The sequence below is a fragment of the Lissotriton vulgaris genome, chromosome 2_1 (assembly GCF_964263255.1).
Source record: "Lissotriton vulgaris chromosome 2_1, aLisVul1.2, whole genome shotgun sequence".
NCBI classification, from domain to species: domain Eukaryota; kingdom Metazoa; phylum Chordata; class Amphibia; order Caudata; family Salamandridae; genus Lissotriton; species Lissotriton vulgaris.
Genome location: NC_141687.1, coordinates 404,113,462 through 404,127,821, shown reverse-complemented (window position 1 = coordinate 404,127,821; position 14,360 = coordinate 404,113,462). Strand labels below are relative to the sequence as shown.

The following is a 14,360-nucleotide window of genomic DNA, read 5'->3' as shown; positions in this document are numbered from 1 at the left end:
TTGGTAGAGGAGTTTAACACTGGCCTGGAAGTCCATGACAATGTACAGAAGGATGCAGTAGATTTCAAGAAGCAGAAAATTCACCCTTTGCTGCTTCACTAAATGGTAAGTTCATGTTGATATCAGTGGTAAATTAGACTACAAGATGTGTTGATTTGATAAAGGTGATTATGTGGCAACAAAATACGAGAGCAGATGGGAAAGAGGTTTGGTTATTTAGAAGGTGCCGAGCCAAAGTAGAAGGACTTTTGTTATTAGAACTCTGACAGTGGATATTATTGTTACCTTTAAAACAGTAGATTTAGACTCACCTCTAGCCAGTCTCAGAAGTGTCTGACATTACGAATTCCTCATTGCCAAAAGACATCATATAATCACAAATCTCTGACAAGATCTCACAATTATCTGAAATGTCTTGTCCTCGGATTCTTTTCAAAACCCCTGGGCATAAACTATGATTGGTGCGCACAAATATCAAAATACGCTTTATCTTACAGTGTCTGAACAGAGTATGGCACATTTGTTCATCCTTCTCTTTTTTTCAAGGATTTTGAAACCCAAATGTATGACAGCGGACTGATACTTGTAATAGAGAGGTATTGAAGACACAATTGAGCTTCAAGGTGAATCCTAAAACATAGGCAGCTTTTCTTGAGACGGCTATTAATATTGCATACCATCCTTTGCTTGAAACCTTTTTTTGAATCACTGTACAGGTGAGTTTCAGTCAAACCTGACCTACTGAGACAGCCTGCACTTTAGTTCAACTACAAAACTCTGGCTGTAGTCAACTGCCCAGAATGTAGCAGTATAGCATTTTAGAGACGAGCCTCAGGAAGGTGGTGAGCAGCACATCAACCTTATCTTTCACTAATTTATAACGCCTTCCACTCACGTTCAGTCTCTCTGTTCCTGTGCTAAGTTTATCCAGTCACATATTTATTTCATAAGCTTAAACCAGTGAGCTGATCTTTCCTACCAAGAAAACTCAACACTAGAGCTTTGCACCCCACAGAGTGCAACAAAGTAGCTATGCCCTCTTCAATCTTTATTATGAATGGAAGGTTGGCCTTGTTAAGAGAGCTGTCGGTGGCTTGATAGGAGTCCCCCACAGGAATATCCTTGTATAGCTCAAATCCTATTAAGGTACATTTTATATCACAAGTCACTGAGACGATCTGTAGCTCATCCTGAAGATCTATGCAGAATAAGTCCTTCCTGAGCAATTACTTGACATTAATAAAGGTATATTAAGAACAATCATTAAAAGTAACTTTGGATATTTCAATGTAATGTCCTGCGAGTAACAGACATTGCCAAAAAACATCACAGTGTAGTCCAGTAACAGTACTTACTTAACATCTGGATCTGTAGTGTTATAAATCTGCTCTCCCACAACCTGGACCTCTTCGGATTGGGCAGAGCCGAATGATCCGAGTTAAGAAGCTTGAAGTAGTTCTCCAGAATTGTGCTAGTCTCCACCTGACGCTGATCTGAGCTGCTCGTCAGCAAGATATGCACAACTTCAGTAAGGCACTTGAGAGCAAGCTCTGCCTTCCTGCTTACTTCATCCGGGTCTCTGTCATCCCACGTGTCACAGTCTGCTAGCACACGCATAAGGACTTCCATTGTGGCTGGAGAAATGGCTTGAAGTGCATTTCTCTAAATTTCAAAAAAAAATTGTTAATTAAAATACAACCTATATATATAGATTATCAATGAGAAATTGCAAAAGGACGTTTGCCTTTTGGTGGCCTGAATTTTTCTTTCTATTTAGAATATAATAATTTAATGAAACATTATCACCTGTGCAAGATTTAGCTGCCTCAACTTGCGGATCACATAATATGTGAAATAACAATAGAATGTCATGGGAGACATAAACACTAAAATAGCCAGGCAAACTCACTTGAATTTTCCAACACTACAGAGATAACACTAAACATTTTGGGCAGTTGAGTGATTTTTAACCCTTTATTATATAAAGGTTTGGCTTTTGGAGGTACAACTAGCACTCCTTTATCAATTCGCTTAGATTTGCATCAATTTTAGCATTGAATGTAAAGCAGAAGCTATACCCATCAGGGGTGAAGAAAGCGGAGCAAACACTTTAAAGTTTATAATAAAACTCGTTAAAGGCAGACTACAATTATACAACATTTGTAAGTGACAGGATCTTCATTTCAAAAGGAAAGTTTGGACATTTTTGTAACTACCAATAGGAAGCTAAGATGTCGAGAAGTTCAACTCTGAAAAACGTATGTTTAATTTAACAAATAACTAGTCTTGTATTAACAAAGGAACAGCCGCGTCTAATCCCACTTCCATTAATATAGTAAACTATGATTTGTACTTTTTAGTACAAAATTGTAATGTTTCATAATAAAAGCTTAAAACGGTGTTTACTATTTATAGGAAAGCAAGTACACTCTTTGTGTTAAAAACGGTCATATAAATTGCTTATAGTACAACTTTCTTCTCTCACTTATATTTGCAGAATTCATGGCTTAAATTAATAGAGAGGTAGAGTTCGAGGTCAGAGGTCCACGCCAGGTACCGTACAAATCCATTTACTGTACAATGCCAGTCCAGACAAAGGTATTTACTGGACCGGTATTGTATTCCAAATTAAGCTAGAATGTGCTTATATTCGATAGCAGTTCCACAGACGTTGTGTTAAATTACAGGCTCACAAACGCACATTTTAAGCTTGATACGTTTCCCCTAATTATATACTGAACTTGAGTCATATTCGTAGAAATTAACAGCAACCCAATCAGGCTGACCCGACTGCCATTTCTTACCTGCCCACCAGTCACTATTGCTCCAAACAGATGTAATAAACAACATTTTAAGCTCTCCTTAAGGTGTTCGCTCTCCTGGAAACACTCTACAATACAAAATAAAGTAGCATTACAAATCGAAGAATCGCCAACCAATAGCAACAAGTAGAAAAGGATGAGTGGAAACACATTAGAAAAAAAGGCAAATATTTCAACAGTTTATCTAAAAGACTGTTCCTACACTCATCTGATGTCAGCTTCTGTTCCTTAGATTAACTCCTTTAACATATACAATTATAGCTAGATAACAATGAATTACTGGGATGTTTTCATTGAGGGCTTTTGAGCAGTAGTAGCTGGCAGGGAACGGCGATGGAAGGGCAAGGGTGGCGAGGGGTAGAGAAAACAAAATATCACTTACCTTTTCGCTTGCTCCCGCCGCTCCTCAGTCTTGTTCAGCTTCCTTCTTCCTGAACTTATATATGTGACAGAAACCGTTTATGTCTTTGATATTTAACAAAATATTTGTATTCTAGGTATTCCATTGGTGAAAAATACTCTTTTTTTTATGATTCTTTTTTTTGATGTATCAAATATAAAATTTCATATACATATTTTATATTATTATATTTGATACATCAAAAAAAAAGAATCATAAAAATAAGAGTATTTTTCACCAATGGAATACATTGAATAAAAATATTTTCTTATATATCAAACACAAACGGTTTCTGTCACATATATATGTTCCCTTAAATGCATTTTATTATGTTTTTTGATTCATAATATATGGAAAAGTTTGGCGTGATATGCTTTATATGGTAATTGAACTTGCACTTAGCGATTTCCTTGTGTATTTTTCCCTACAGCTGGCAAGTTCTATTGCTTATTGTGGGGGTTCCCTTCTTTACCAAACCAGCTTCTTTCTTGCTGCAGTCCCAGCCACAGGAAGCACCCGGCTCCCGGGCTCCCCTGAGCAAATCATAATCCTGCAATGCAGCGTTGTGATTGGGCTGAGCGCCGTGGTTCGGTGCTCAGACACAACAGGGAGATTGTGCATGTTCCTCATCGGGCTGTGTAATGCAGCCTGGTGGAGAACATTCAAAGTGCACATGACTGTTTGGTCGGCACAAGAGGGCCAGCAAAACAGTCATGGAAACTTAGGGAGTGTGCAAACCACAACTCCCCCTGTGCCATCTGCCGAATCCTGCTCTAATCCAGCCCGCAGCTACAAAAAATTAAATGATAATAACTATGTTGTTAACATTTTATTTTTGCTGCACTGTTCTGACAGCAGTGAGGAGTCGCTCTTCCGCCTTAGCGGAGGAGCTGCCCCTGCTTCTAAGTGACATCAAATAAACTAGAGTGAAGCGCGAGGTGTCTTTGATGTCACTCGGAACATCCAAGGTGAAAAACATCCCCGTAATTCAGTTTATACCGATCTAAACTCTGTTATATATGGCGAAAAATTCACCTGTTCCTGCTTTCAGCTGCTAAGCAGGGGCAGAGAAGTAATTAGGGAGCCATACGCAACATGGCCTCGCCACCTTGTGGTAAATTTAAAATAAATAAATAACCCTTGTTCCCTTCCACCCACCCTACCACACTCTGTGCCTTTCCCTCCCTGTGCTCTCAGTGAGACCCGGCAGAGCAGCAGTCCGGAATTCCTTCATGACTTGGAAACAGTGGTTAACGGGTTCTGTTACCCACGGTTGCTCCATCATAGCAGAGAATTGCTGGAATTAGAATCCTCCCACTCATGCTAACTGCTCTCAATGAGAGACCATAAGAAACACGACTAGAGAAGCAGTTAAGTGTAACTTAGGTAGAACGAGATCAGATTTTTTCGCATTGGCTAGGGGTGCCAGTGAGTCATACTTCAGAGTCATGGTGCTCATTTAACATTCCTTACACTATTTGAGAAGCAGTACTTAATTTGTAAAAGAATAAGTGTCACTGTCCAAGGTTTTGCTCAGAAGCCCGTGAGTGGCGCTATCGAATTTCGGGGGTGTTAAATACTCCGGCTGTATAGTCTTGAGTCCAACCATGCCGCTTCCATCCACCACTTGACATTCCACCGCCTTTATCTCACTCTTACAGGTTCTTTTTCATTCCAGCTTTCTTTCTTTGTCATGGTTGTTCCGACTTTCCCTTCCTCCTCCTTTCCCCCCATTTGTGTTTTTCTCTGTCTTGCTCTTGATGAAGGAAAATAAGTGTTGGTCCCTAATAAGGAATCTGGTGGGTCCTCCCTGCAACCACCGGCTCTAATTAAGCTCTATGCCCAACTACTTAAATGAAATATTATTATTATTATTAAGGGGCATTTATAGAGCGCCTGGTTACGCAGAATGCGTGTCCCCGCGCTAAACTGAGGCACTCTGAAAGAGAAGTAGGGGAGGAGCCCACTTATTTAGAAAAGAGGTAAGTTTTTAATTTCCTCCGGAAACTAGATTCGGAGGGGTCCAGTCGGAGGTTGAGAGGTAGATTATTCCAGCTTTTTGCCGCCAGGTATCGGAAGGATCTTCCTCCCATACGGGCCTTTTTCACCCTAGGGACCTTAAGTAAGCCTCCTTGCGAGGAGCGCAATGCACGAGTTGGTGCATACCTTGTAATAAGGTTCTGGAGTGGTGCTGGCGCCTTCTTAGCGAGGATAAGGTGGCAGGTACAGAGGGACTTAAATTCAACTCTGCTCCTCACCGGCAGCCAATGAAGTGACTGGAGGGCGGCCTTGGAGTTCGATCTTTTAGGGAGGTTTAAGATAAGGCGGGCTGCAGCATTCTGTAGCACCTGAAGTCGATTTATCGCTTTACAGGTTGCTCCCAAATAAAGTAGGTTGCCAAAGTCTAAGCGTGAGGTGACCAGGGCGTGCACCAGTGTTCTGCGGGCGGCCATAGGAAGGAGAATTAGGACCTTCCGCAGAGTTTTTAGAATGCTGAAGCAAATGCCCGTCACCCTGTTGATCTGTGGTCCGAAAGACAGGTCAGTATCTAGCCAGACCCCGAGATTTCTGACTTCCTTCCGAGGTGTGGGGGCCTCACCTAGGCATGGTGGCCACCATGCCGACGTCCAGACAGATGGGCTGCCTCCCACCACGAGCACCTCGGTCTTGTTGCCATTTAATTTCAGGCAATTGGTGGACATCCAGGTTGCAAGATCTTGCATGCAAGCCCTGAAACTGTCCATAGCAAGGCCGGGTGTACGCGAGAGGGAGACAACTAACTGTGTGTCGTCGGCATAGGTAACAATTTGTAGTCCGTGTCCCACTACAATTGGAGCCACTGGGGAGACATAGAGATTGAAAAGAGTTGGGCTCAGGGACTATCCCTGAGGAACGCCCTGACCCAATTCTATGTCTCGGGAATAGTGGTCCCCTTGACGGACCTGGAAACTTCTCCCCGTTAGGAAGGATTGGATCCATTGGAGTGCGGCTCCAGTTATACCTCCATCATTCAGACACTGTAGCAAGGTGGAATGAGCTACAGTGTCGAATGCCGCACTCAGGTCCAATAGGATAAGGGCCATAGTGTGACCTTCATCCACCCCCTGTCGTAGGGATTCCACAGCCGTCAGTAGTGCCGATTCCGTAGAATGGCGGGGGCGGAAGCCAAATTGGGTGTCGTGCAGTAAGGCAGCTTTGTCTATGAAATCCATAAGTTGGATATTGACCGTTTTTTCTGCTACCTTGGCCAGATATGCTAAGAGAGAGATGGGCCGCAAATTGTCTAATTTATCAAAGCTGATGGTAGGTTTTTTCCTGAGAGGAAGGACCACCGCTTTTTTCCATTCTTTAGGCACCGTCTTTGTCATAAAAGACACATCCAGTAGATGCCTAATGTAGGGCTCCAAGGCCCCCAGGCTGTCTTTTAGGCGTTTGGGAGTGGTAGGGTCCCGTGGGGAACCTGACTTTACAGATCTGCAGATTTTTAGGAGAGTTTCTGTGGGTGGGGTAACAAAGTTGGTAAGGGTGGGTGAGTTTCCCCTATCCCTAGGGTTTTCCACAAACTCTATCCCATTCGTGGGTTGAGTTGGGAAAGCCGAGTAAATTTTTGATATTTTCTCGGCAAAGAAATCTGCTATTCTGTCACAGGATTCAGGCGAGCAGTCATCAGGGACAGTGGCGGATTTTCCACTAGAGAGAGTTTTGTAAAGTAGAAATAACTCCTTCGTCGAGTTACCAGCTTCGTTGATCTTAGTCTCATAGTGTGTAGTTTTCGCCTTTCTAATCAGTCCATGGTAGACTCGCCTCTCTGACAGGTAGAGCTCTCTAGCATCTTTGGAGAAAGCCCGGCGCCATTGCCTTTCTGCTCTCTTCAATAAGGTTTTAGCATTCCGCAGTTCAGTAGTAAACCAGGGTGCGGTTTTTTGAGCACGGTCACTGGGTTTAGTTTTGGATAGCGGGGCTGTAAGATCTAGTGCATCGTTGATGTGTTTGCAGAGATTGGAGTTAGCCGTGTCTGCATCATCCCCCCCTGGGTCGCCACCTTTTGTTAGTTCCTCGCAGAACTTAGACTGGGAGAAGGAGGCCCATTTTCGCCTTAGATGGTACAGTGCTGTGGGTTGTCGGGCTCTACCTTCAGGAATTTGAATGGTAAAAGGTACCAGGTGATGATCCGACCAGGGGATAGGGATGGGAGTCTTCGCTTCTACTTCCCCCCAGTTAACAAATATGGGATCTAGTAAGTTCCCTAACTGGTGGGTGGGCCCGCTTACAATTTGATTTAGTTGTAAAGCTTCTAATACTTGGCAGAGGTTTTTACTGGCGTTGTCGGAAGGGTTATTGAAATGAAGGTTAAGGTCACCAAGTACCATGAATTTATTTTTGCATATCGAGGTCTCTATAATGCATTCAGCTAGACTCTCCTCGAACCTAGCTGAGGGACCGGGGGGTCTGTAAATTAACATTCCTTCCAGTGTATAGTTGTTGTTCACTTTTATCGTGAAGCTCCCTGCCTCGCTGTCCAAGATAGGCACATGATTAAGTTGGCAGCGTAGACTTTCCTGTGCAACTACTGCAATGCCCCCTCCTCTGCCTGTGGGTCTGTCCTGTCTGTATATTGTATATCCCTCTGGGAGTGCCTCTAGGGCGTCAGGTGTGGATTCCTCATCCAGCCAAGTTTCGGTTAGAAATGTCAGGTCCCATTGTGTTTCAGTGAGTAGATCGTATAGATCTAACTTGTGTTTGCGTAAAGAACGGACATTAATCAGTCCGCATTCTAGGGTATTGTCCGTAGTGACCATACTCCTACCAGGATCATAGGAGAAGTGACAATGTTCGCAACCTATGTTATCCTCTGCTTTTAGTTTGTGCTTGCACAGCTCAGTAGTGCTAGGGCAAAGCGCTAGCAGTTCTAACTTACTCCACCGTGTATGGTTCACACGAGGGACATGGGGTATAGCCCTAGACCGCGTGCGATCGCGGACGGGCGCAGACGGGCTTGCCTTAGGCACGCCTTCGGCGCGCAAACGGCGCTCCCGCTGCGCTCGTCCGCTGCGCTTGCGCTGGAGGCACATTCGGGGAGAAAGGTTGAGGGCGTGGCCTGTCAGGGGGCGTGGCCTTGTGTCGCGTGTGTTAGGCGTTCGTGCTCCGACTCTGGCACCAGACAGCGCTATGTCCGCTGTAAGTGGAGTGGTAGCCTGTCCTTTTGAATCAAGTTCAGGTCGTTTAAAACAGATAAACAATAACAAGTAAGTGTTTTAAAAAAAGAGCGTCAAACCTCCGGCTTCCGCCTCAGAGGGTGTCAGTTTCAATAAGACGCGCTATTGGTCTGCGCAGTCTTATAGGCGGGAAAAGTGGGCGTGGCCTGGCAGGGGGCGTGGCCTCGTGTCGCGAGTGTTAGGCGTTCGTGCTCCGACTCTGGCACCAGACAGCTCTATGTCCGCTGTAAGTGGAGTGGTAGCCTGTCCTTTTTAATCAAGTTCAGGTCGTTTAAAACAGATAAACAATAACAAGTAAGTGTTTTAAAAAAGAGCGTCAAACCTCCGGCTTCCGCCTCAGAGGGTGTCAGTTTCAATAAGACGCGCTATTGGTCTGCGCAGTCTTATAGGCGGGGAAAAGTGGGCGTGGCCTGGCAGGGGGCGTGGCCTCGTGTTGCGAGTGTTAGGCGTTCGTGCTCCGACTCTGGCACCAGACAGCGCTATGTCCGCTGTAAGTGGAGTGGTAGCAAATAGCCATCACTCTGATAGTTAATTTGCATATCATTAATTTTAATGAAGTTACTGAAAATTAAATAAATGGCTATCGAATCCCAATAAATTAAGGATTTTTCCAATTATCCACTAAATGTGATGCCTTACAGACGAAATCGTCTCGAACCTCAAATAAGAGCAATGTTACAGGTGCATTTCCTTTCTGTGTGGTGAATCCACTCTCCCTCCGCCTCTATGAACGAAGGGAGCGGGCCATCTCCTTTCCCGCCCTGGAAAGTCATTTGCTCCAACTCCGTACAAGAGAAGAAGCGTGTGCCTATTTTCAGAGTGGGACGCGGTTTGTGAATATCCACCTAACGACCTATTAAGTGTTCCACTATTTTGCACTGCTACCCAAATAACATACTCTTTGCACGTCGTGCCCCAACGCCCACGGTTTCAAATTCTTTGAATCCGGGGATCTGCATTTACATACAAACTTTGTTTGGGTGCCCAAAACATAATGTACACATTTTGGAGTGAAAATTAGCACTATACTATTGAATAAATTACATGTGTGTTTACTAATGAGAATAAACTAAGCCTACTTTCCACACAAATATATCACGATATGGTTTGTGTCTGCATCAGATCACGCAGTGAAAGAGACTTATCTGCCCTCTATGTTCTTCTAACCCAGGGTCGGAACTCACGCTTTGTGAGCTTGTGAGAAATAAGTACCATTAGGAGTTTAGCCAGATCTGTGTGAATGCCTGTAGTTTTCACCCAGATCAAGTGTGTGTATCTTTGATTTACATGTGCAATACAATGCCGACGTTTCTGGGAAATCAGTAATTCAGTAGTTGTCACTAGTAGGAGACGCGCGCTGCGTGTATAGCTATTGCCCGAAACTGCAGATTTATTTTAATTTGTTGTGCACTCAGCTGCTTAGCTGCTTTTTAACTTTACCGTCGCTTCCTCGGTCCACCGCTGCCTCTGCAGTTTGTTGTGGAGGGAAGTTGTTTAGCCGAACAAACCGGAAGTGATTTGACTTCCGCTGTGCACCACAGACCAGTCAGACGGGCCCTTGGCTTATAAGGGATGTCTATTCAGAAGCGCAGCGGACGCGCGCAGCGGGTGCGCCGTCTGCGCGCCAAAGACAAGCCTGTCTGCGCCAGTACGTTACCTCTTGCCAGGGACCCTGGCTGTGACGAGCCGGCTGCATATACCTACACCAGGGACACATTTCTTAGCCTTAACAACTCACAAACATCGTGTTTCAAGACTCTTCCCCGACACAGAAGGGGCACCCTTAAATGTACTTGTAGCTATACGCTCCCTAAGCCCACTGTCCTCCCCGCTTTCGCTGGTACCAGCTTACAACGATTGCTGATAGCACAGCTAAGTACTAGATCATTGGCCAAACATCATATGGAAGTACACGACCTAGTTAAGGAACACTCACTAGACATCCTGTTCCTTACAGAGACTTGGCTCCAAGATGACATGAACACTATCATCAATTTGGCCACTCCTCGGGGATACTCTGCCTACTCTCTCAATAGACAGACTATGGGTGGAGGCATTGCGGTCATACTTAAATCGCAATACTTATGCCGATTCATTAAAATGGACATTCAGGGTAGCGAGTGTGCCCGTTATAGCATTAAGATAAACCCCCACCTAACGTTATCAGGCCTTCTGATATATAGACCTCCTGGACAGGACAATAGTTTCACTAAAGCCCTTGTTGAAACTGTATGTTCACTAGCAATAACGACTGATTACTTCAATATTTTTGGGGATCTTAACCTTCATTTTGATCTCATTACAGATAACAAAATTAGCAACCTATTAGCTGACCTTGCAGCATTTCAACTTCGTCAGGTAGTCATGAGCCCCACGCATAAGGGAGTGCACCTCCTGGACCCAATGTTTTCCAATTTAGAGGAAGTCTCAGTTGAGGGACCTAACCCAGTTCCCTGGTCCGACCATATGTTGGTGACTATGTCACTACCTATACATGGCTCGTCAAACCGGAACAACGCCCAACGAGAACTCAAACGTTCTTGGCGAAAACTTCGTCTTGAGGATTTCTATGCCCTGCTCAAAGCTGACCCCCCTGAAGTAGGGGGCGACACAGAGCAGGGCTACAAGAACTTTTGTACCTGGCTGTCCCAAGCTTTAGACTCACTGATCCCAGCTGACTGGATTAGAGCCCGCACTCAGGAGTCCAGCCCGTGATACAATAAGAGGCTCACCACCCTTAGGAAGGAATGTAAGCTTGCTGAGCGTAGATGGAGGAAAACGTATGACCCGCTGTTAAAAACACAATACTTGGCTGCACAAAAGAATTACCATAGAAATATCTGTAGGACAAGTGCCACTTACTATGCCAATGAGATCAAGGCTAGTCAGAACCCCTCGAAAACTATTTTTAAAATTCTGAAAGACCTTAGCGCCAAAAAAGCGATTGTAGCAACAACTGCCTCTTATCTGCACTGTGAAACACTGGCCTCCTTTTTTATTGACAAGGTACAAACTATCTACAGTTCCTTCCCAGCCACTCCCGCATTAACCCCCGCTAGTAGCGGGCCAACAAATAAACTTACGACTATACCTGACCTAAATCAAGACGATTTTCTCAGACTTTGTGGGATCATCAAGTCGGGTTCTCCTGCAGACCCTCTAAAACCGACCCATTTCAGAGAGGCCTCTACGCTCATACTCAACCCCCTACGTGAAATCATGAATTCATCCGTTTCATCTGCCACCATACTCACTAGATGGAAGCAAGCTTGGGTAACCCCTATTATCAAAAAGCCCACACTAGACCCCACAAGACCGGAAAATTTTAAGCCAATTTCACTGTTACCCTGGCCAGCTAAGGTGGCCGAATCCCACGTGAATAATATTCTAACGAAATTCCTCTGCTCCAACTCCACTCTAGACGCCTCCCAGCATGGCTTCCGTGCGGGGCACAGCACCGAGACAGCCCTCCTGAGTGTAATGGAACATCTGCGGACCATCATGGATTCCGGTCAGACGGCAGCGCTGATCCATTTAGATCTCAGCGCTGCCTTCGATATGGTTTCACATGAGGTGTTGCTGTATCGACTGGAGGCAGCTGGGATTTGTGGACAGGCGCTAGACTGGTTTAGGGCATTTTTGACCGGAAGGTCCTTCCGAGTTTCCACCCCCCCCGTTTCTATCAAAAGAACGTTTAATTGGGCAGGGAGTACCCCAGGGATCGGCTCTCAGCCCTACGCTTTTTAATCTTTACGTCCAGTCACTGGCTGAGATCGCCAAACAGTGGGAGCTCTCCATAGTCTCTTACGCGGACGACACTCAGCTACTGGTATTGCTGAGTGATGACTCAGGGCTGAGTGCGTCCAATTTTAAACTAGGCCTAACAGCAGTCACCAACTGGATGACATCTAACTACCTACAGCTTAACGCCAACAAGACTGAGGTCTTACTTTTAGGTAAGGATGTCTCTGCCTGGGGAGATAAATGGTGGCCTGAAATTCTCGGGTATCCTCCCGAGCCTAAGTATGAGGTAAAAAACCTCGGAGTCTGGCTAGATTCCTCGCTTAATTTCATCCACCACACAAAAAAGGTCGCCGCCACGTGCTTCGGGATTCTTAGGAACCTGAAGCCAATTTTAAAATTCTTTGACCCTCCCACCCGTCAGATCATAGTGCAGTCCTCTATATCATCTCGACTGGACTATGCAAGCTCTCTACTTTTAGGGGCCAACCAGGCCAGGGTGGGAAGACTACAACGAGTGCAAAACGCGGCGGCTAGAGCCTTGATAGGACTCCCCCGCTTCCACTCAGTCTCCAGTACCCTGACCAAACTTCACTGGCTGCCCATGGATAAGAGGATCAAATTCAAAACCCTATGTCTGTCATTTAAAATTTTGAAACTTGCTTCTCCTCCTATGCTTTGTCCCCTCCTGACCCCTTACATCCCTCGGCGAACTTTACGCTCAGAGGGACAGCACCTGGTGGTGGTCCCTCGAATAAAGCGTGTGCGGATGGGAGGACGCTCCTTCCTCTACCTGGCAGCGAAACTATGGAACGCTCTACCACCCCAGGTCCGTGGCCTAAAGGACCTTCTGAGGTTTAGAAGGGCTATCAAAACCTACCTTTTCTGTTAACTGCTCTGTCATGTTATGTTATAGCCGCAAGTCCACTTCTGCAGTAGCCGACTCTCCTGTCTGTTTAAAGCGACGGGAAGTCCCTTAGCTGGGGCAGCTGCGCGCTATACAAGTACTTATAGCATAACATAACATAACAATCCATATTCAGATGTTATGTGTTTCAATGTAGCTAATGTGGTTATCAGGATAACCGCTTCGAAGGCCTTGCAAAACGCACTGGACATCCCTACCCTAAAAGGCATTTTATCCCCCAGTTGTGAGAAAAGTGATGCACCAAAGATGATTAGAACATTTCTGTACTGGCCTTTATTTTCCACTCTGGAGGGTTCCTTAACTGACATTTCTAAATTAGGCCCTACCACATTAGATAAGGGAAATCGATTAGACTAGTAGGCGGCGAGGAGGTGAGTGAGTGTGGCAAAACGAAGAAATGGCAGCAGTGGCACAAAATGAATCCATAAGATAATACATTTTTAGGACTGTCGACGTTAAGAGAAACCAAATGGGTTCCAGAAAGCTGAAGCATATGACAAGAACACCAATGCTGATAAAAATGTGTGCATTGCTTACGGTAAAAGAAAGGGATGAACTCCACAGTGAGGTTTGCAGGTTTATACTTCTGTCTGCTCTTTTCGACAGGACTCAGGAACCTCCTGAAAGAAAAGAAAAAAAACAAAAAAAGTTAGATACTAGGAACAGCTGGGAATACTTGTCAGTTCCACAACTCTTAACTGAGCAGGAATCAGAAGGGGCCACAATGTTAGTGTGTGATGCCCATTCTCCTCTCATGCAACTGCTTCTGTAGTTCAAATCATACAAGCTTCCAGACAGCTGTGCACCACTCCCACTTAACTAGCTGTGCACCATCCCCCCTAACCTGGCTGCGCACCATTCCTACTTAACTAGCTGCGCACCATTATTCATAACATGGCTGAGCAGCATTCATCTTACCCATAGACTGTGCACCATTTACTCTTAACCGGCTGTGCACCACTCCTTTACCAGGCTGCCCACAACTTCCCCTTACCATTACCCTTCCGCTTACCATTACCCTTACCTGGCTGTGCACCATTCCCCCTTACCCTGATGCACACCATTCTCACTTACCCAGCTCTGCACCTCTCTACCTTACCCGGCTGCGCACCGCTCCTCCTTACCCGGCTGCGCACCGCTCCTCCTTACCCGGCTGCGCACTGCTCCTCCTTACCCGGCTGCGCACCGCTCCTCCTTACCCAGCTGTGCACCGCTCCTCCTTACCCAGCTGCGTACCGCTCCTCCTTACCCCC

At 45.3% G+C, this 14,360-nt stretch overlaps 1 protein-coding gene across 2 annotated transcripts in view; it reads right to left on the bottom strand.

The window, feature by feature from the left end:
• The window catches only part of NBEAL1 (neurobeachin like 1), a 916,399-nt gene that overhangs the window by 659,119 nt on the left and 242,920 nt on the right, over positions 1 to 14,360 (bottom strand). For both annotated transcript variants that reach the window (XM_086955272.1, XM_086955273.1), the window contains exons 7-9: positions 13,645 to 13,727; positions 2,805 to 2,890; positions 1,356 to 1,662 (exon numbers count right to left, since the gene is read on the bottom strand). In XM_086955272.1, coding sequence (XP_086811398.1) covers positions 1,356 to 1,662; positions 2,805 to 2,890; positions 13,645 to 13,727 — 476 coding nt within the window. The remainder of the gene's footprint in view (positions 1 to 1,355; positions 1,663 to 2,804; positions 2,891 to 13,644; positions 13,728 to 14,360) is intronic.